The sequence below is a fragment of the Hemiscyllium ocellatum genome, chromosome 3 (assembly GCF_020745735.1).
Source record: "Hemiscyllium ocellatum isolate sHemOce1 chromosome 3, sHemOce1.pat.X.cur, whole genome shotgun sequence".
Lineage (NCBI taxonomy): Eukaryota > Metazoa > Chordata > Chondrichthyes > Orectolobiformes > Hemiscylliidae > Hemiscyllium > Hemiscyllium ocellatum.
This window is the reverse complement of record NC_083403.1, coordinates 70,257,856-70,281,993: the sequence shown is the minus strand read 5'-3', so window position 1 is coordinate 70,281,993 and position 24,138 is coordinate 70,257,856. Positions and strand designations below refer to the sequence as shown.

Genomic DNA, 24,138 nt, shown 5'->3' with positions numbered 1-24,138 from the left:
ATTCTCATATATTTGTTTGAGGAATGTGGGCAGTGCTGGCCAGGCCATCATTTATTGCCCTGGCGAAGGTGGCTGAGAGTTGCTGTGATACTGAAATCTTCAGAGGTTTAATAGGTATTCATAGATTGAAAGAATTAACAATGACTAATGGCTACACACAACAGAACCAGCTATAGCTCTGTCTGGATTAAACTATTAAAGGATAAGGACAAACTTATACAGGAATCGGTAGCAATTAATTGTGTTTGTGAGAAAAAGGAATCAAAGCTGCATAAACAAAACTGTTTTAACAGCTTCTTGATGAATAGCTGCCTTATACCACAAGGATAACTGATTGCCCTGCAGAAGAATTTAAGAAATTAACCACAGGAAAGCTGTGTCTTCAATGGACAAATCAATGCCTCATGTAGCAAGGAACAAAGAAGCTACTTCTGATTTTAAAAAATGGCAGGCTGCAGACTTGATGGTTTCAGAGGAGTAGGTCAATGTTGTGGAGGAAAGAATCTAAAAGTTCATCAATAACTACACACCACAACCTTGAAAAAACATGCCCACCAGAACTCCACTTCATCAAAACTTAAAAGAACGACACTAGACGGATCAATCCCTGGACATCAGAGGCAGACACTGTTGATTGGAACCATAGCTAAGTGTCACCATTAATCGAGTAACAGCCAAGTTGAGTTGTGAGGCTTAACCTGCATACTTGAGGGCTCTTATTGTGGTTGCTACATGTAATAAAGTTGAAATCATTATTTTGGTATTGATTGTCTGTAAGATTTTGTGATACATAATCAAATTAAAGGTGATTTATCCACAACATTGCCACCTTTAGTAATGCAGTCTTTGTGTGTAAGGACGCCCCCATGCTGTTCGGAGGAGAATTCCAAGGTTTTGGCCCTATGATGTTAAAGGAATGGCAATATAGTTCCCAGTCAGAATGGTGTGTGCCTTGAAGGAGTTTTTGCAGGTAGTGTTCCCATACACCTGCAACTACTGTGCATCTGTGGTAAAGGGAGTGAGCATTGAAGGTGACAGGTCACATGTCAATCAAGAGGTTACTTTGTCCTGGATGGTATCAAGTTTCTTTAACATTTTTGGAGCTGTACCTGTTTCAGGTAAATATTCTGCGACACTTCTGACTTCTGTGTTGCTAAACATGGAAAGACTGGAACTCAGTTACTCGCCACAAAACTTCTGATCCACTCTGGTGGCACAATATTTAATTGACTGGGACAGTTCAGACCCTGGACATGGTACCCCCCATGATATTGATAGTGGGGATTCATGGAGAGTAATGCCATTGCAAATAAAAGGTTATGCATGGATTCTGTTTTGTTCAAGATAATCATTACTTGGTGCCTGACACTAACATTGATCACTGGCAGTGGTGTGAATTCACCAGGGAATGGCTGTCCCAGAATATCTGCAAGTATTTCTGACAATTAAATGAATGAAAAATGAAATTGGTAAAAATAGTAAGTTCCCCACCAACTTAGTCCCAAATCTTGCTCAAGATATATGAAAAATTAAGATCTTTTGGAGCTAAAGGTTGGAGTTTGACACATACAAGATCGACTATTATTCCAGAATATACTGTGAAAATTGGAATCAGTTTTTCATTTGTTAATTTTTGCCAATGAAAGTGATAAGTCACACTAATATAAATAAGTTTAAAGTGTATAATTCTTTCAGCAATTCCAACATTTTTTTGATTACGAAGAGTTTTTATTTTATTCAAAGCACAATTTTTGTGGCCAGAGGTATTTCAAGAGAAACTGAACTGATATGTTTGCCTTTTTAAGTAGATTTTCTTCGTGTTAATGTTACAATGTTGGATTGTAATGACCAAACTAACCTTTCTCCTTCAAATCTATACTTGCAACAAAAAAAAACTTGAATAGACTGTTATGAAGTCCCTCCACACACTAGAATATTGACTTTTTCATCTGTCAGCCTTTCTTTTTAATCATGTTTTCCATTCCACGAGTGTCCGTATTTGCCAGACACTATTCTGCCATTTCTACACAGGATCAGAAAACATCAATGACTTTGTGCAGCATTCTAGAGGCAGCATCGTTGTTCTGTACACATGTTCATCTTTCTGCCATCCCAATCATCTGACTATCCAAAATATGACAAGGAACAAAATTAGGCCACTCGGCCCATCAAGCCTGCTCTGCCATTCAGTAATATCCTGGGTGATCCTGATTTTTAATGTGCTTACACCTATAATCTTTCATCCCTTTGATAATCAAGAATGACTTGCAGCTGCCTTAAAAATAATTTTTAAAGTTTACATTCACTGCCTATTGAGGATGAGTATTCCAAGTCTAAGAACCCTCTGAGAGGGAAAACAAGTTCCTTATCTCAGTTTTAAATGAGCAAACCTTTATTTTTAAATAATGCCCTCTAGTTTTAGATTCTCCTTCGAGGAAGCATTTTCCTGGTCAAATCCCCTCCAGATCTTGTATATTTCTACTAAGTCATGTGACTTTTCTGAACTCTAGAGAATACAGGCCCAGACTGTCTAGCCTTTCCTCCTAATGGAATCCGCTTACTCCAGGTGTTAGCCTAGTAAACCTTATCTGAACTGCTTACAATATATTATCTTCCTCATAAGTACAGTGACCAATACTGTCCACAGTACTCAGATGCGGTATCATAATGTCCTTATAACTTTCCACTTGCAATAACATTCTGTTAGTTTTCCTGGTTACTTACTGTACCTGGACACTATAAACTTCAATTCATGAGCCATGTCATCATATCTCTGCATCTCCGAGCTCTTCAACTTCTCACTATTTAGATAACTTTCTGCTGAAATGGACAATTTTTCACTTTCCCACATTATTCTTCCTTCACGTGATTTTTGTCCATTCACTTAACCTATATTTATTCATTTGTAGGCTCTTGCATCCTTTTAAGAAGTCACTTTCATAATTATCTTTGTATTATTGACAAATTTAGTGACAGACCTTTGGTCCCTACATTCAAATCATTTGATTAAGTTTAAAAAGTTGATGCCCCACTGCCAACCCCAGTGGCACCCACCTATGACATTGTGCCACCCGGAAAAATACCATTTATCCCTACTCTATTTCTTGTTAGCCAGCCAGTCATCTATCCATACTTTTACATATCACCCCAACAGCTTGAGCTTCTATTTCCTGTAATAACTTTAGATGTGGCACCTTATCAAATGGCTTCTGCAAATCTAAATATAATGCATCCACTCATCCCTTGTTATCCAAAATACAAGTTATTTCTTCAAAGAACTTGAATAAATTAGTTAAGTATGATTTGTCTTTGATAAAACCATGTTGGTCAGCCTGATTATCTTGAACTTATCCAATTCCCCTGTTAAAACATCTTTAATAATAGTTGCTAACATTATTCATATGACAAATGTAAAGCTAATTGGCCTGTAATTTCCTGTATGCTGTCTCCTTCTCTTAAGAATAAAGGAGTAAGATGAGCTATTTTCTAATCCTAAAAAGAATCTTCTCCAAATCTAATGAATTTTGGAAAATTAAAGCTAACACATCAACGATATCAACGGCGACTTCTTTTAAATCCCTAGGATGAAATCCATCTGGACCTAGGGGACTTAGCAAATCAGTGTTCCAACAATTAACTCAGTACTCCTCCACTGGTAACAGTCATTTTCTTGAGTTCCTTTCTCCTTTCAATTCCTGATTACAGCTATTTCTGGGATTTCTAATGAAGACCGATACAAAATGTTTGTTCAATTAGAGATGGTCAGTAAATGCTGGCCCATAGTAACATCCACATCCCATGAATTAAATTACTAATTCACCAGACTGCTTTTTATAGGGCTAGCACTTACTTTGTTAACTGTTCTTTTTTAAATATCTGAAGAAACTTTTCCTATTTGTTTTGATATTTTTGGTTAACTTTTCCTCGTGTTCTAATTCTTCCCTCATTTAATGTTTTAATGATTGGACAGAATATTTTAACAACAACCTTCTGACCTGTCACCTATCTTTGCAGAATTATTTCTTTTGTTTGAATTTGATATTATCTTTGACTCTTCTAGTTAATTACAGATGGTGGGCCTGTCCCTTAGAATTTTTCTTGTTTGATGGAATGTAGCAATTCTGTATTTTCTAGGATATGCCTTGAAATGTTTATCACACTTTGTTGACCTATCTCTGAATCTAAAGTTGCTAGTTCACTTTGCTAGGTCTACTTTTATAATGCCATCATTATTGCCCTTGTTTAATTTCAAACTAGTGATCTCCAACCCTCAGATCTTGCCCTATATGTTTAAAATTCAGTCACATTATGGTCACTGTTACCCAGGGTGCTTCAACTATGAAGTAGCAATTAATTTTATCTCAACGGTTAAAACCAGATGTATCCTGCTGTCTCGTTGGTGTGGCACAGTGGTTAGCACTGCTGCCTCACAGCGCCTGTAGACCCGGGTTCAATTCCCGACTCGGGCGACTGACTGTGTGGAGTTTGCACGTTCTCCCCGTGTCTGCGTGGGTTTCCTCCGGGTGCTCCGGTTTCCTCCCACAGTCACAAAGATGTGCGGGTCAGGTGAATTGGCCAAGCTAAATTGCCCGTAGTGTTAGGTAGGGGGTAAATGTAGGGGTATGGGTGGGTTGCGCTTCGGCGGGTCGGTGTGGACTTGTTGGGCCGAAGGGCCTGTTTCCACACTGTAAGTCTAATCTAAAATAACATACTGATCTAAGAGTTGCCCTGATAAATTCCTCCTCAAGGCTACTTTTTTCCAACTGACTTTTCCAGATAATGAAGGTCTCCCAAGATAATCACTCTGTCCTTTTCAGAAAGCCTCATTATTTCCATCTTGATACCCAGTTGATAACCCCTACAGGTGAATTCTTGCTTTCATTATTCCTTATCTCTACCCAGACTGCTTCTTTATCCTGGTTTCCTCTTTAGGTTATTCTTCTCTAATATCATCCTTGATTAGTGGAGCAATCCCTCCACCTTTACTAGTTGCCTGTATTTCCTAAGTGTCTCGCACTCTTCAACAGTCAGATCACAGTCTTGGTCATCCTGCTGCTATGTCTCATTAATGACCACTGGATTGTGCTTACTTGTCTCAAATTCTACTCCTAGCTCATCTGTTTTGTTTTGAAAGCTACATACATTCAAATACAGTGCCTTGTGTTTTGTCCTTATTATTTTTGTAACCTGTAGCATGATCTGCTTATTTCCTTTTGGACTTGTATTCTCTATTCCTTCCTGCTATTCTGTTGATAATTTCCTCCATAATTTCGTTCCTGTGTTCCCTTTTCTCCACTCTGATTCACCACAACTTTCCAAATTTAGGCAAAGCAAAGAACTGCGGATGCTGAAGATCTGAAACAAAAACAAGCATTGATGGAGAAACTCGGCACATCTGGCAGCATCTGTGGAGGAAAGCAGAGTTAATGTTTCAAGTTTTTGTCTCCAGAACTGATTGTAGTTGGGAAAAGGTGGCTTATACCATCTCCACCTATCTACCTACATTCCTTTACAATGTCCTTCCCCCCCCCCCCCCCCCCCCCCCCCCCCCCACCACCCCACCAAAATCTTCACTTTTATAACCATTCCCTAGCTACTACCAGTTCTGGGCTCAAAACATTAGCTTTCCTTCCACAGATGCTGCCAAATCTACTGATTTCTCCAGAAACTTTCTCGTTGTTCCCAGATTTGGGGTCTTGCCTATATTATTCAGTTTAAAGCCTGCTCTACCCTCTCAGTCCCATAGAAATGCTGCAACTGCCCTTTGAAAACTTTCTGCACCTCATTTCAGGGCTCTTTTGTGGAACAGCAATTTATGTCAACTTCTTCTGATTTAGTAAACTGCGTTCATTGCTCAATGTGTGACCTCCTTTATATGAGACAAGCAAATTCTAATTAAGTGACCACATTTCTGCTCTGATCGTTAATGCTCCTTTGACCTTTTGCCAGTTTAATGTCCTCCTTTGTATTCCCACTCTAATAGCTTAATCTTGGGCTCCCTGCACTGTTGCAGTCAAGCTTACTATAGGCTTCAGGAACAATATACAACCTCTCTTTTACATTCTCACAACCGTCAGGTCTGAGCAGTGATTTGTACTGACTTCAATCCTGGATTTCTTAGCAAAAATAAAAGTGGCACAGGGTAGAATTCGGAAACAAAAATGCATCCCATTTTCTTTGCTGCAAGAAATAATGATGCATTTTTCCCCTCTTTGTGGAATTATATCCACTATATGTTTTCAGCATTTCAGTCTTCATTTTTGATCTGCGTCTGTAGCTTTATTTTGGTAACAGACAACATAACTTCTCTTGCTTGCTTTCTGTCTTGTTTAATTTTCTGACTCTTTTCCTTCGTTGAGATGCTTTGTCATTTAGAAGTTTCACTTAAGATGAATCTTGCTTCATGTATCTGGTTACAATATCCTTTGCAATAGGATTTAGCTCATTAATTTACTCTTTGTTTGGAGATCCTGATAGTACCACCCTTCCCATTCAACATTCATAATTTTGTTTTCCACTTAAAACCTATGTTGAAAGTCACGTGGCAGAACTGATGTGGACCAAAAACATAGGTGCAGAATTAGGCCATTTAGCCTATTGAATCTGCCCACCTATTCTTGGAGATCATAGCTGATCTGATGGCCCTGAGCTACATTCTACTGCTTTGCCTCATAACCCTTATTTTCTTTCCTGATTAGAAGTCTGTAAGTCTCCTTTGGATGTACATAATAGCTCAGACTTAAAGAAAGAAATACCTATCCTCTTCAAGAAAAAAAATCCTCATCTCTGTTTAAAATTGCCAATCTCTTATTCTGAGATTATGCCCTTTGTTCCTAGATTCCTATTATGTTAACAACCTTTCCCCATCTAATCTGTTGAGCTTCCTAAAAATCCAAATTCACTGTTGCCTCTCCCCTCTTTTATATATTTTTTAAAATCTCCTGTGCAGGCTGAACTGTGCAGTATTTCAAGTGATAGTTTTTTGAATATATTTCATAAGATATTCTGTCTCAGGGCCCACCACACTTGCCAGATTTCATTGTACATTCCCAAAATCTCTCAAGTAAAATTGAGGAAGGCTGTTCAATTCTTATAGGCTATCCCTTCATATAAGTGTGCACAAGTCTTCATCCATCAGCGTTTCCAATTGCTTCAGATTATTTCAACATTTTATGTGAATTTGTTCTACAATTCTCACCTTCGTCCTCCAGTTACAACTTAATGTGAGATTATGCTTCACCATTTGACTGGGTAACCTGTTTAAAAATGTGTACTTTGGCTGATGAGCTAGGAAAATAACAATAGCAAGGAAAAGAATAAATGCAAATAGATAGAATTGTGCTAGATTGATAGAGACTTTATGAAGTTATTTCTCTATTCTCTTGCAAGGGCAGAGGATCTGCATTTTTTTCTGACCATTCCTCATAACCCCAGTCCTCTGCCACATTGCTTCAAATTTGTCATTACTTCTCTTTTTACTGCACCACCATTTGGTTTCTTTTCCTTGGTCATGAGAATTGTGACACATTTCAAATGTCGTATCCAACTGGAGATCTAAACACTGCAGCCTCAAGCTATTGGTCATAATCTCACATACTTGCAAATGAAGCCCAGCTGGCATTCCATTACTGTTTCATCTCTTCAGGACTTTTCAGTTAATACCATCTAAGACCTGTTCATTGCAGTGTTTTTAAATCCAGATAAATTGCAAACAAAAGAGACCCAATACCGATCACTAGACACTTGATTCATTCAATCTCTTTGATGCATCAACAGTTTCTAGCCACTACCTGGCCCTTCTTTTCTTCAGTTCCTTATTTCCAGTTGAGCTTTACTTGGGATATCTAGAGTCTTAAGACCGGGAGCGATTTAATCAAATGCTGGAGGATCTCTTTGTAGATTGTACCTCGGAGCTTTTCAACGGTGATTCAGTCTGTCAATTTCTAAATCGACAGGGTTTTCAAACAGGATCTTGTTTTGCTATCCTATGCTAGGATTTTCACAGAGGTAACCTTAAACTTTGTTCCGGTTGATTAATCGCATTATTTTGATCGTTATTGATCATTTTGTCATCTCTAGACCAGTGCTGAGTATAACAAAAAATTCTATTACAAACAAGTGGGGTGGAATAATCCCCCACGTCTCTCACTTTTTGTTTGATTGTCACAGAAGTTTTGAAATTAAGAATTGTTTGTTGCCAATTCAAGGTGTATTTGACTCTGTCCAGATATTTAAAGGAATTAGCTAGATTGTTTTTATAAATTAAACATGTAGGTGTTATTTTATTATGCTAAAATCCACTCACAAAGAAAATATTTTCAAACATTCTAAATTTTAAAATATATTCTGACTTAAGACGTGAATCCTTACTGTACAGAAAGAGGTCATTCAGCCCATTTGAATCTGCACCAACCCTCCAAAGACCATTCCACCCAGACCCATTCCCCCAGTCTATCCCTGTGACGCTGAATTTATCGTGATTAATCCACCTATCCCTGGGTACAACGGGGAAATTTAGCATGACTAATTCACCTAACCTAATCTTTGGACTGCAGGAGGAAACCGGAGCACACAGCAGAAACCCACATAGACTCGGGAAGAATGTGCAAATTCCACATTGACAGTCACCTGAAGCTGGAATCAAAGTGGGTCCCTAGTGATGTGAGGCAGCAGTGCTAACCAAGGACTGACTGTGGTGTGACTTCTGCAACTCATGCACAAAAGAAGGCACTCCAAGACAACATGCAAAAACTACTGATCAAATTTGTCAAATTAAATTTCTGGGAATGAATCCCTGCATTAGAATAGGAAAGGTTACCGTCTACAACGCCTACTTCTTGAGATGGCTAATCATTCCCTGCCTGGTGAGCATGTAAAGTGATAGAATGACTGACTTTTTTTTCCTTCAGCCTGCCGTTGTCACTTCCATTTACTGAGACTACATTGCCAATCACCATAAGGTAAATAATTCAATCTGTATTGCTACAATGAGTGAGTAGGGCTTTTACTCAACTTTTCCCCATCCAGACTGGGCCCCATCTTATCTCTGTCCACCTGAATCTCTCTGGAGTCGTAGAATGCAGATAACTGGCCAATCTTCACCTTTTTAAATGCCAGAGTCTTATTGAAGTTCCACAGCAGTATTTCTGCTGAAGTTCTGTTGGCATTTTGTACCTGGGCATTAAGTGGCAGTCCTGCCAGAAGCTGGCCAGGTGTCCAAGCCCAATCCTGACATAGGAAAACTAGTTGGGGCAGTTTTAATGTGGTCTATGGAAGTTTTAACCAAATGTGGACTCTAGTCCAAAGAGGAAAATGTATGTATATTTGCATTTTTATATCTCCAGTTGCTTTGAACACATTGCTTATCTGAGTAGCTTGACAGAGTACTATTGAGGAAACATGAATGCATGGAATGCAAGCGTTTCATTCTATTCTGCATTCACTTTTTGTAGATTAGATTATATTCCATACAGTATGGAAACAGGCCCTTTGGCCCAACCAGTCCACACCGAACCTCCGAAGAGTAACCCACCCAGACCCATTTCCTTCTGACTAGTGCACCTAAAACTATGGGCAATTTAGCATGGCCAATTCACCTGACCTGCACATCTTTAGACTGTGGGACGAAACTGGAACACCTGGAGGAAACCCACACAGACACGGGGAGAATGTGCAAACTCCACACAGACAGTTGCCCAAGGCTGGAATCGGACCTGGGACCCTGGTGCTGTGGGGCTAACCACTGAGCCACCATGCCGCCCCCAAAGTGGTGTTATCATTTCTGCTGCTATTGCTGTAATATTTCTTGAGACAAATATTTTAATCACTCAGTGCATTTGTATGCAAATGCAATCAGCATCTGTGACAAAAACACAGTCCATGTTGTAGAACTGCCCATGTTTTGATATATTTGTCATAGAATTGCCAGTAATATTTCATGGGGATAGCTACATTTTCATTTTTTTTAAGTTTAGTTAGAAAACTAGAAAGAAAGGAAACCTGTAGAAGTCTGTCACAGAGTTAATATGCTAAATGATCTGCTAAATAGAAGCCACTAAATGCTGTAAAAATAAATTTGAGATAATGTAGGCCCAAAGAGCTGAATATCACTTCAAGCTTTGGGACCCCAACATCAAGATGAAAATGACACTCTAATCCACAGCTTCTGCCGATGGGGCTCAGTTCAATAAAGCCAGGTTTTACCATGGGCAGCTTCCAACGAAGGAACGTGCAGATTTGAAGTTTTAGCACAGTTCACCAGAAGAGATTGACACTTTGACACTGCTGAGACAGACACAATACCTCAACCATGGAGGGATGTGAAAGTTAAAATGTAGTTGCTAGTGGGCTTGTGGCTGTCCCCTCTTTTGCGATATGGGACAACCTTCCCTGATGGCACCCACCCCCAATTTTCATTTGCAAATGATAAGCCCAGCAACTGTAAGCTGATCAGTTAAAACTCAGTGGATGGCTCAGTGGTTAACACTGCTGCCTCACAGTGCCATGACTCTGGTTCTGTTCCAACCTTGGTGATTGTGTGAAATTTGCACATTGACCCTGTATCTGCTCTGGCTTCCACCAGGTACTCCAGTTTCCTCCCACAATTCAAAGATGTGTACGCTAGGTGGATTGCCTTAGGCAAATGCAGTGTAAGAGGATAGGATGTGGGTTTGAGGGGGTCTGGGTCTGAGTGGGATGCTCTTATGAGGGTCAGTGTGGACTGTATGGACCGAATGGCCTCGACTTGCCCTGTAGGGATTCTATGCTCTCTCTCAGCAGAGCAGGTAAGAGCTGTTTGGCAGTGGCTGCTTGAAGGCTCGGTGATGTTTGTTTAACGGTTTAAATTTGAATTGTAAAAAAAAAGGTGCGGAGCAGACCCGGTAGCTGGTGTAGCGCAAGCTTACCTGGGTAAGTTGTTTTCCTATAAAGGCGTGCAGGAGAGGAACCCGAGGCACTACAGGGGTAGAGCCTCCCACCCGCCCTCCTCCTCTCCCCTAATAATAAGACCCGTTGTGGTAAGAAGGTAAGTGCTGCACTTTGCTTATTCTCGTGTTTAGACCTAGTTTTTTGAAGGGTTACTTTTAGAGGGATGGCAGTGAAGGCAGTTCCTCTTGCAACATGTATGAGGTGAGGGATGCCATGGTTGTCCCTGCTGATTACACTTGCAGGAAGTGCACCCATCTCCAGCTCCTCCAAGACCGTGTTAGGGAACTGGAGCTGGAGTTGGATGAACCTAGGATCATTCGGGAGGCAGAGGGGGTCATAGATCGGAGCTTCAGGGAAGTAGTAACTCCAAAGATTGTAGACAGATGGGTGACAGTGAGGGGGACTGGGAGGAAGCAGCCAGTGCAGAGAACCCCTGCGGCCGTTCCCCTCAAGAACAAGTATACCGTTTTGGATACTCTCGGGGGAGACGACTTACCAGGGGTAAGCAATGGTGTTCAGGCCTCTGGCACAGAGCCTAGCCCGTTGCTCAGAAGGGAAGGGTGGAGAAGAGCAGAGCAATAGTTATTGGAGACTCGATAGTTCGGGGCACAGATAGGCGGTTTTGTGGGGGCGAGAGAGACTCACGTTTGGTATGTTGCCTCCCAGGTGCAAGGGTACATGATGTCTCTGATCGTGTTTTCCTGGTCCATAAGGGGGAGGGGGAGCAGCCCGAAGTCATGGTCCACATTGGCACCAACGACATAGGTAGGAAGAGGGATGAGGATGTTAGGCAGGCTTTCAGGGAGCTAGGTTGGAAGCTCAGAGTTAGAACAAAGAGTTGTTGTCTCTGGTTTGTTACCTGTGCCACGTGATAGAGAGTCGAGGAATAGGAAGAGAGAGCAGTTAAATGCGTGGCTACAGGGATGGTGCAGGAGGGAGGGATTCCAGTTTCTGGATAACTGGGGTTCTTTCTGGGGAAGGTGGGACCTCTATAAACATGATGGTCTACACCTGAACTTGGGGGGAGGTTTGCTAGTGCTCTTTTGGGGGATTTAAACTAACTCTGCAGGGGCATGGGAACCTAGACTGTAGTTTTAGGGTGCAGGACCTATGGTGTAGGGAGGTTAGGAACCAGGCATCAATCTCGAAGGAGGGTGCCTGTAAACAGGAAGGTGGCTTGAAGTGTGTATACTTCAATGCGAGAAGTATATGAAATAAAGTAGGTGAACTTGCAGCGTGGGTTGGTACTTGGGAGTTCGATGTTGTGGCTATTACGGAGACATGGGTAGAACAGGGACAAGATTGGTTGTTGCAGGTTCCAGGGTTTAAATGTTTTAGTAGGGTCAGAGGTGGGGGTAAAAGAGGGGGAGGTGTGGCATTGCTTGTCAAAGATAGTATTACAGCAGTGGAAAGGACGATGGGTGAAGACTCGCCATCTGAGGTAGTTTGGGCTGAGCTAAGAAATAGGAAAGGTGAGGTCACCCTGTTAGGAGTTTTCTACAGGCCTCCTAATAGTCCTAGAGACGTAGAAGAAAGGATTGCGAGGATGATTCAGGAGAAGAGTGAAAGTAATAGGGTGGTTGTTATGGGGGACTTTAACTTTCCAGATATTGACTGGGAAAGCTATAGCTCGAGTACGTTAGATGGGTCGGTGTTTGTCCAATGTGTGCAGGAGGGTTTCCTGACACAATATGTAGACAGGCCAACAAGAAGTAAGGCCATACTGGATTTGGTTCTGGGTAACGAACCAGGCCAGGTGTTAGAATTGGAGGTAGGTGAGCACTTTAGGGACAGTGACCACAATTCGGTGACTTTTACTCTAGTGATGGAGAGGGATAAGTGTGCACTACAGGGCAAAAGTTATAGCTGGGGGCAGGGAAATTATTATGCAGTGAGGCATGACTTGGGATGCGTGGCTTGGAAAAGCAGGCTTCAAGGGAAGGGTGCAATCGATATGTGGAGCTTGTTCAAGGAACAACTACTGAGTATCCTTGATAAGTATGTACCTGTCAGGCAGGGAGGAAAGAGTCGTGTGAGGGAGCTGTGGTTTAATAAGGAATTGGAATCCCTTGTTAAAGGGAAGAGGGCGGCCTATGTAAAGATGAGGCGTGAAGGTTCAATTGGGACGATTTAGAGTTATAAGGTAGCCAGGAGGGATCTAAAGAGAGAGCTAAGAGCAGCAAGAAGAGGACATGAAAAGTCCTTGGTTGATAGGATTAGGGAAAACCCAAAGGCATATCAAGAATAAAAGGATGACTAGGGTAGAAATAGGTCCCATCAAGGATAGTAGTGGGAAGTTGCGTGTGGAGGCTGAAGAAATTGGGGAGACACTGAATGAATACTTTTCATCAGTATTCACTCAGGAACAGGACATTGTTGCCGATGTGAATATTGAGTCACAATTAATTAGAATGGATGGCTTTGAGATATGTAGGGAAGAGGTGTTGGAAATTCTGGAAAGGGTGAAAATAGATAAGTTCCCTGGGCCTGATGGCATTTATCCTAGGATTCTCTGGGAAGCAAGGGAGGAGATTGCAGAGCCATTGGCCTTGATTTTTATGTCCTCGTTGTCTACAGGAATAGTGCCAGAAGACTGGAAGATAGCAAATGTGGTTCCCTTGTTCAAGAAGGGGAGTAGGGATAACCCTAGTAACTATAGGCCGGTGAGTCTTACCTCTGTTGTGGGCAAAATCTTAGAGAGAATTGTAAGGGATAGGATTTATGAACATCTGGATAGGAATAGTGTGATCAAGGATAATCAGCATGGTTTTGTGAAGGGTCGGTCATGCCTCACGAACCTTATTGAATTCTTTGAGAAGGTGACTATGGAGGTGGACGAGGGTAAAGCGGTTGATGTGGTGTATATGGATTTTAGTAAGGCGTTTGATAAGGTTCCCCATGGTAGGCTACTGCAAAAAATACGGAGGTATGGCATTGAGGGGGAGTTGGAGGTTTGGATTAGGAATTGGCTGGCTGGAAGAAGACAGAGGGTAGTAGTTGATGGTCAAGGTTCATCTTGGAGCGCAGTTACCAGCGGTGTTCCGCAAGGATCTGTTTTGGGACCATTGCTTTTTGTCATTTTTATAAATGACCTGGAGGAGGGGCTAGAAGGTTGGGTGAGCAAGTTTGCGGATGATATGAAAGTCGGTGGAGTTGTTGACAGTAAGGAAGGATGTGGCAGGTTACAGCGGGATATAGATAAGCTGCAGAGCTGGGCGGAAGGGTGGCAAATGGAGTTCAATGTCGCTAAGTGTGAAGTGATTCACTTTGGTAAAAGTAACAAGAAGATGGAGTACTGGGCTAATGGTCGGATACTTGATAGAGTGGATTAGCAGAGGGATCTTGGTGTCCATGTACACAGATCTCTGAAAGTTGCCACCCAGGTAAATCGTGCTGTGAAGAAGGCATATGGTGTACTGGCTTTTATTGGTAGAGGAATTGAGTTCCGGAGTCCTGAGGTCATGTTGCAGATGTGTAAGACTCTGGTGCGGCTGCATCTGGAGTATTGTGTGCAGTTTTGGTCGCCATACTATAGGAAGGATGTGGAGGCACTGGAACGGGTGCAGAGGAGGATTACCAGGATGTTGCCTGGTATGGTAGGAAGATCGTATGAGGAAAGGCTGAGGCACTTGGGGCTGTTTTCATTGGAGAAAAGAAGGTTTGGGGTGACTTGATAGAGGTGTACAAGATGATTAGGGGTTTAGATAGGGTTGACCATGAGAACCTTTTTCCACGTATGGAGTCAGATATTACGAGGGGGCATAGCTTTAAATTAAGGGGTGGTAGGTATAGGACAGATGTTAGGGGTAGATTCTTTATTCAGCGAGTCGTGAGTTCATGGAATGCCCTGCCAGTAACAGTGGTGGACTCTCCCTCTTTATGGGCATTTAAACGGGCATTGGATAGGCATATGGAGGATAGTGGGCTAGTGTAGGTTAGGTGGGCTTGGATCGGCGCAACATCGAGGACCGAAGGGCCTGTACTGCGCTGTATTTTTCTATGTTCTGTAATTAAGATTCATGTCAAATTAAGTCATTTGGACAAGTGTTGATTAATTAAAGAAAACCAAATTATTTGTTAAGGGCAAATCACGTTAAATGAAATGGGGTAAGATTTTTAATGAGTTAACAGGTTGGTGAGGGTAATGCTGTTGGTGTGCTGCACATGAACTTTCAAATAGTACATAACACAACAGAACTGTCACCAAATTCATCTAGGCACACAAAATTGAAGGGATCATAGCAGCATGGATGTGAAATAGATGAATGACAAGAAATAAAGTGTAGGAATGAACTTTTTGTTTGGACTGAAGTAAGCTCTAAAGTTAAAAACAAAAGTCACACAACATCAGGTTATGGTCCAACAGGTTTATTCGGAAGTACAAGCTTTTGGAGCGCTGCTGCTTCATCAGGTAGCCAGTGGGGCAGGATCGTAGGACACAGAAATTATAGTAAAAGATCAAAGTGTCATACAACAGATATGATGTATTGAGCAAACCTAATTGCTGCTAAGTCTTTAATCACTTAGGTTGCAGGTTTCAATTCATTAATATGTAAATCCCAGAACTACCTTCAGGTCACATTCCTGATATAACTGAAGTTTTTATTTTGAAAAAGTGGCATTTGAGCTCAGACATATTAGTCTATGATTGAATTTGCATTTGCACATACATTCTATTTTGTTCAAAAAGCGCACTATCTGCAGGCAGTCAGTCCATGTCACATTTTATAAATTCCAACTTTGGAAATCGAACCAGTCTGACACAAGTTGGAATACAGACAGACTCGAGCCTCACACCTTTAATGCATTGTCTGAGCTGACATGTCACCTTTTTTTTAGAAAACTTTAAGTTATCTCAGGAATGTGACTTGAAAGAATTTCTGGGATATGCATACTAATGACTCAAGACTTGCAATCCCATTCTAAGTGATTAAAGACTTACCAGCAATCTAGGTTTGTTCAATACATCGCATCAGATGTATGCAACTTTGATCTTTTACTATAAATTCTGTGTCCGCAATCCTGCCCCACTAGCTACCTGATGAAGGAGCAGCGCTCCGAAAGCTTGTACTTTGAAAATAAACCTGTTGAACTATAACCTGGCGTTGTATGATTCTTAACTTTGTCCACCCCAGTCCAACACCAGCACCTCCACATCAAGGTATAAAGTGACATTCCCGATGATTGGCACTGAGACTATTTCTTGATTATATTTTAATGCCCTAGTCTTGGATGTGAATGACTGAATTGCAATATGTCACGAAGCTTGACTGAGCTGTAAATAGAATAGTATTAAATCCCCAAAAAATTGATATAATAAACACAAACTGCAAATGCTTAAAATCTGAAACAAAATCAGAGAAACCCAACAGGTCTGGCAATATCTGTGGAGGGAGAACAAAGTTCATGTTTCAGATGCAGTGTCTCTTCCTCAGAACTTCTGCAAAGGATCACTGGACTCAAAATGTTAACTCTGTTGTATTGTAGAAGACAGTGATAAGCTGGAATGCACAGTCAAGTGACACATGATATTTAAAGCAGAGAAGTGGAAGCTATTTTTTCAGATAACCACTGCTGGCAGCTGGCAGTATTTGCCACCTATACCAACCAGTATGGTTACTGGCTAAGGATTGTTTATCATCGTTCACTGTTACCATTCTTCCTTTCTCTTGGATCTATCTAATGATTAGTGGCAGATACATTACTGTAGAGATTGTTCTTCAGTTATGAGAAGGTTATTACATGATAAGCAATAAGTGCAACTGCATTTGGCCAGGTATAATTGCTGGGACTTCGGGGAACTGGTACAGATGATTCTGCTCCTTCAGAAAACTAAAACATAGAATTCCTTGTCCAACCCAGATGCTCTGTAAGACACCAGGAAAATGGGTGGATCCAGAGAAACATAAACATTACCATTTCATAACTATGACTTTGCCTCGGGGCAGAGAACACAAGTTTGGAACTTACATTAAAGCGTTAGAAAACACTGATTTGACCTTGAATATCATGCTTGTATCCAGGTACCACATATAAAAAGGATGTAAAAGCATTAGAAAAGGTTCAAAAAATAGGTATAATAATAATTCCATGGATAGAGAAGCTAATGCTACTCTGTTGGCAAAGAGTGCCTCTTTGAGAGGAGATTTTCCAGAAGTCTCCAAAATGATAAGAGATCTTGACAGAGCAAATGGCGAGAACTGTTCTCATAGTAGAAAGGACAAAAAACTAAAGGAGACTGATTTCAGGTGAGGGATAAAGAAGGAATTGCAAGATAAGGAAAATTAATTGCTGTCACCTGCAAGCTTGCTTATGATAGCTCCTGTGTTCACATCCAAATTGTTTATATAAGTGAAAAGTAGTGGACCCAGTATCAATCCTTCTGGCATACTACTGGTCACAGGCCTCCCGTCTGAAAAGCGACCCTCCACCACCACCCTGTCTCTTCTCTCCTTGAGCCAGTTCTGTATCCAAATGGCTAGTTCTCCTTGTATTCCATGAGATCTACCCTTGCTAATCAGTGTCCCATGAGGAACCTTGTCAAACGCCTTCCTAAAGTCCATATAGATCATGTCCACTGCTCTGCCTTCATCAATCCTCTTCATTACTTCTTCAAAAAACCCATTCAAGTTAGTGAGGCAAGATTTCTTCTGCACAAATCTATGTTGACTATCCCTAATCAGTCCTTGCCTTTCCAAATACATGTAAATCGTGTCCCTCAGGATTCCCTCCAACAATTGCCCTCCTCCGATGTCAGGCTCACCAGTCTATAGTTCCCTGGCCTTCCTCTACCACCTTTCTGAAATAGTGGCACCGCATTAGCCAACCATCAATCTTTCGGCACCTCACCTCTGACTATCGATGATCTAAATCATCAGCAGGGTGGCTCAGTGGTTAGCACTGCTGCCTTTCAGTGCCAGGGACTCAGGTTCAATTCTTGCCTCGGGCAACTGACTGCGTGGAGTTTGCACATTCTCCCTGTGTCTGTGTGGGTTTCCTCTGGGTGCTCCAGTTTCCTCCCAAAATCCAACGATGTGCAGGTCTGGTGAATTGGTCATGCAAAGTTGCCCATAGTGTTAGGTGTATTAGTCATGAGTAAATGTGGGGTGGGGGAATGGGTCTGGGTTGGTCACTCTTAAGAGGGTCAGTGTGGACTTGTTGAGCTGAGGGGTCTTTTTCCAGGCTGTGGGAAATCTAATCTAAATATCTCAACAAGGGATCCAGCAATCACTTCCCTAGCTTCCCATTGTGTTCTAGTGTACACCTGATCATGTCGTGGGGATTTATCCACCTTTATGCGTTTCAAGACATCCAGCACCACCACCTCTATAATGGACATTTTTCAAGACAACACCATCTATTTCTCCACACTCTGTATCTTCCAGGTCCTTCTATGCAGTAAATACTGATGCAAAATACTCATTTAGTATTTCCCCATTTCCTGTGTTTCCATACAGAGATTGCCTTGCTGAACTTTGAGGGACCCTATTCTTCCTACATTTTATTCTTGATGTATTTATAGAATCTCTGGAATCTCCTTATCCCTATTTGCCAGAGCTATTTCATATCCCCTTTTTGCTCTTCCTTCTTAAGTATACTCCTATTGCCTTTATACTCTTATAAGAAGTCACTTATAAGAGTGTCAATATTGCTGTCAATAACTGACATATGCTTCCTTCCTTTTCTTTACCAAAACTTCAATTTATCTAGTCATCCAGCATTCCCTATACATGCCAGTTTTGCTTTTCACCCTAATAGGAATATACTGTCTCTGGACTCTTGTTATCTAATTTTTGAAGGCTTCCCATTTTCCAGCCATCCCTTTACGTGCGACATCTGATCCCATTCAACTTTTCAAAGTTTTTGTTTAATACCATCTAAATTTGCCTTACTCAACTTTAGGAGTTTAACTTTTAGATCTGGTCTATCCTTTTCCATCACTATTTTAAAACTCATAGAATTATGGTTGCTGGTCCCAAAATGCTGCAATACTCAAAAGCTGCAGTGTAAGCAATGATTCATAAGGGTTTAACAGCTATAAAGCCAAAAATCCTATCTGCATATTGGTTTGTCACCTTCAGAGCTTTGTTACTGCTGTCCCCTGATTCTCTCTATTCTTGCATGACCTTCACAGTTGTACCATTATGTTTGATAAAAATACATGCTGACAAGACCCAGCAGGTTTGGAGGGGTGTTACTAATAACATTACGATTCAACTCATTTTAATGACTCTGTTGGAGATGTAATAGGTTTTAAGCCTGAACAGGCACAGGGAGAGCGAGGGAAGAAAGAATAAAAGGGCAAGCCTAATAGGGTGCAAGGTGTGATTACATGGCAGAGAGAATGAAAGACAGATTGGTTCTGTTGAGTGGTAAACATGGGATAAATGTGCAGTTCCTTGTCTATGAGATGAAGTAGAGTGAGAGTAACTGGTTGATGGGGGTGGGAGAGGGAAATTACTGGTGGGAGCTTAATGGTCATCAGTAAAACAGCATATCCTCCTGTTCATAAGCAGTCTCATGGGCAACCAACTGATATTTAAATGCCAATAGTGACTGCTCCTTAAAATATAAATTAGTGTAGTTATGTTTCAGTTTTATTCTTCATTTCCGATACTGTAGTGAAATGTTGAAAGGTCAAGTGCTGCTGGGTCCTATGTGTGAGCTGATTGGAAGAAACACAATAGAAGAAACCTGAATTCTCAAACACAATTGAAATTAAATTATTTCTGCAAGATGCTTCATTAAGTAACTCATCTTTCTGGATAATCATCCAGATATCTGGTGTTAATTCAGAATCTGATCTCCTGTAGGTTCCCCACATCATTTTCTAAGTAAAATATCATTTAAAATAATGTAAAAAAAATGTACAAGCAATCATTTTTTTTAACAGTAGCACTCGGATTTTTCACCTAATGCTAGAAACATGATCGATTTCATTTGTCTGCCTTCATTCATTCACAGATTAAATTATCTGGTTTCTCAGTTGGGTATGCACCTCTGAAATGATGTATTGTAGATAAATGGATTTCATAAATTCTTGATTAGATCTACCTTTGTGAATTTTAAAAGGAATTCTGTGACTTGCAGCCAATTTTTGTGAAGTAGAACAAATTTGAAGCACCAATTTGTCTCATTATTGATTAAAAGAATATATCTTTCTGTTTTATATTTCAAATACTTATATTAATAAATAATTTCTCTTGTTACACATTCTCTTTTTAAATTTCCCTTTACTGTACCGGATGATTGTGGTCTGCATAACTGCAGCAGTACAGCTTAAACATAATTTTGTTGATGAATATTTCACCACTATTTCCAAGTTTGCATTTCCCATGTGAGTAAGAGGGGGCAGAGTGAGGTGCATCTATTCTAAGCCGAGCTGTGCCATCACCAGTCATTTCCAAATTCAAGAAATTACTTGGAACATCTCCAACATATGTTTGTTTCGAAGGGTCATGATTGAGTGTTCTGAGGAAAGCAAGAACAGTGTGCCCTGGTTTTTGCTTTATCCTCCGCTCCAACTGAGTAGCAATAATATGTTTTTCTTTCTCCACTGGGATTTGTAGTTCTTTTGTATCATCAAAGCTACATGTCTTGTTTTAAAAAATCTTGCTTTATCTTTCAAAATGGTGTTTGTTTATATATTGTTGGAAATAGCTTGTCTTCTGCAAAATGCTATTGTTGAAGCAAAGAATGAACATATGAATTTCACTTTTGCACATATTACAAAGCACCATAGAGACTTCATATAAAAACAAATAAAATGAGAAAAGCATATTATCTGAAACTGAGGAAAATAGTTACAGCTAGCGTTAATCTGTCCTGGTCGTATTCATACTGAATATTTTGAGCCTTTATTAATTTTCATATTGTTATGGACCAGACCAAACCCCCTCAAAATGTGTTTAAAAATATAGTCAGGACTCTCACTGTTTCTTATTTTAAACATAAGTGTAAGGCGTTGCATTACAGTTGCAATCTGATGGGTCAAACTGCTCAACTATAAGCAAAGTAAATAGTAGTATAGAAATATAGACAAAATGAAAAAAGAATTAGCTTAACTATGACAATCAAAATGCTGAACAAAATAATATGTATTAACTATGCCAGTTAACTGTTTTAATCTCGTAACATCCCACGAGCACACCCTTGGCAAAGGCAAATTCAATAAAATAGGTAGTCTCATGCAATTCTAACAGCAGGAAGAGAACCCCAGTTTTTAGCTGTAACAGAGAGAGGAAGAAGAGCTTCCACACCTAGCTTCAAGACCCCAGCAACTGCAGAAAGCTACTAAAAATCCTGCTTCTATAGTAACATGACCCAACCTATTCAGGTTGCTTCTATTGTTCCAACTTTTAAAAAAAAACTATGACCTCACAAGCTGTTTACTCTACTGGTTTTGAACAGATTGCTCACCTCTCTGTCTGAACCTTTCTTCATTTTTAAAAAAAAGGATGTCTTAAAGCCATAGTGTCATAATAGTACTCTAACTAATGAAAACAAATAAAAACTGCTTACTTGATGTCAGTTCTACGAAGTTCATTCATTGTTGTTCTTATAATCTATATGTGAGTTTTTTTCCCATTATTATTTACTGTAGCTTGTGGAGATCCGCATTAACACTGTACTTTCGGTACGTAAGTGGCTTGCAGCTGGACAAATGCAGGAAGAATATTCTCTTCACTGAGCAAGAAAAAACGAACATACACAACTAGACAATTTTGCAAAATTTTCAACTTTTGTATTAAATAGCCAACAGAAAATCTACATTTGGCAGCTTCATAAAAAAAAGTTGTGTGAATTTGTTAGGTTTAAAATATATTCGCACTCTTCTTTAAACAAACAGAATTTGTCATCCCCAACTTAGAATTAAAACTTGTGCACCATACTCAAAGATACAAAAATAAGAATTAGGAATGAATAATTCAGACCCTTGAGGTGGTTCTAACATTTAATAAAATCATAGTTGATCTGCTTGTGGCCAGAACTCCCCTTTCCTGCCTGCCTCTTAATTCTTTGATTCTCTGGTTAGTAAGGAATCAATCTAATTCTGCCTTTAAAATATTCAATGACTTTCCATTGTTCTCTGGGGGTGAGATTTCAAAAAGCTATCAGCCAATTGAGAAAAAGAAATTCTGCTTTCCTCCATCCTAAATGGAAGACCTTTTATTTTAAACTGTGTTCTTTCTTTTTAAAGAAAATTGTTCAGCATTCACCCTGTCTGACCTTCTCAAGATCTTCCAAGTTTTAGTAAGATCTGCTGAGCTTCAAAGCATACAGGCGCATCTTGTCTAATTTTTGCTCATAAACTAATCCTTCATCTCGGGAATCAGTCAAGTAAATTTTATTTGAACAGCTACTAAGGTAGTTATGTCTTTTCTTGAATAAGACACCAAGATTACATACAGCACTCTCTATGTGCTCTCACCAATACGCTGTATCACTGTAGCTGAGCATCCCTACTTCACTATTCCATTATCCTTGTAATAAATAACATTCCCATTGCCTTCCTAATCATTTACTGTATCTGCTTAACCTTCATTTGCCAGGACACCCTGGTCCCTCTGTACCGTAGAATTTTGCAGTCACGTTTCATTTTTTAAAAAGTGTGCCGTTTGTGCTATTCATAGCAAAGTGGACAAATTCACATTTTGGCACATCTTCATTTTCTACGTTTTTCCCCACTGTTTAATCTACCTGTATCCCTTTGTCCCCTTTACGCTATACTTTCCCGCATATCCTTAAGCCATTCAGCAGTCATAAATTTGGTACCTTCATCAAAGTCACTGATGGAGATTGTAAATAGTCATTTTTAAGAATGCTGGGAACAAGGAAACAGGATACGACATGTCATTTAGGCCAACAAATTATTAACAATACTCTTAGAAAAACAAAGCATGATTAGAGCAATTAAAATGGCTTTACTCGGGGGAAATTATGTTTGACAAAAGTATTGGAAATGTTTGAGGGTAATTCTAATAGAGTAGGTAAAAGGAACCAATGGATATAGCATACCTGGATTTCTAAAATGCAGTCAATAAGGTATTACACAAAAGGTTATTAGGCAAGATAAGAGCTTGTGGAGTTTGGGTAATGAATATATTAGCATGGATAGATTATTGGTTAATAAACAAGAAGCAGAGAATTGGCATGCACAGAACATTTTAAATTGGCGAGCAAAGAATAGTGGAGTGTTAAAAATGTCAGTTCTGGGGCCTCCATAATTGACAATCTATATTAATAACTGTATCAAGAGAGAAATATAACTAATGATGTTAAGGTAGGTGGGCAAATAAGCAATGGGGAGGGCATAGAGACTGCAAAGAAATATAAACAGATTAAGCAAGAATAGAAAAGCAGAATTTTTTTTTTCAAGATGTGGAACTTGTAAATTCAAAACATCTGGCTGTGCCCAGAGAATGAGTTCAGCAAGTTAGCATGTGTGAATAGAAAACAATCAGAAAGGCAAATTATATGTTGGCCTTTATTGCAAAGTATTGTAGTACTGTAAAGAAATCTTACCAATTGTGCAGGATTTTTGGTGAGACCACATCTGGAATACTTTGCTCAGTTCTGATCTCCACATTTAAGAAAAGATAGACTTGTTTTGGAGGTAATACAGTACAAGTTCATTAACTTAGTCCCTGGGATAAGGAGTTCATCCAATGATTAGAGACTGAGCAAATTGGATATAAATTCTCTGAAGATTAAAAGAATGGCAAGTGATCGATTTGAACTATTCAAGATTCTGAAGGGACTAGATAGAGTAGTCTTTTTCCCATGATTGAAGAATAAAACTATGATCATTAGGAATGAGATGAAGAAAAGATTATTCAAAGATTTGCAACTATCTCGGCAATTCTTTATACAAAGAATGCTCCTATGTTGAATACATTTGTTCTCTCATGGAATTGAGAGACCTGAGGATTGGACAGGAAAGTGAATTTGAAACCCAAGTTCAGCTGCATCAATCTACTCCTATTTTGTGTGTTTTATGTTTCATGAAGGTTTTTTTATACGTTACAGTCTGTTTTCTGCAATTTTGTTTTGGCATGAGTGTGTTAATATTTGCTGCATTGCTGTTTTCATTTTGTTGCAGGTTTTCAGAACTAAAGCAGTGGAACTAGGGGAGAAACTGCTGCCTGCCTTTAACACACCCACTGGGATCCCTTGGGCCTTGTTGAACATGAAAAGGTAATCCGTAAAGTA

General features: G+C 40.0%; 1 protein-coding gene across 1 annotated transcript in view; it reads left to right on the top strand.

Annotated features, from left to right (window-relative positions):
* The window catches only part of man1a1 (mannosidase, alpha, class 1A, member 1), a 468,823-nt gene that overhangs the window by 311,285 nt on the left and 133,400 nt on the right, over positions 1-24,138 (top strand). The window contains exon 5 of the mRNA XM_060850868.1: positions 24,029-24,123. Within this exon, the coding sequence (XP_060706851.1) occupies positions 24,029-24,123 (95 nt within the window). The remainder of the gene's footprint in view (positions 1-24,028; positions 24,124-24,138) is intronic.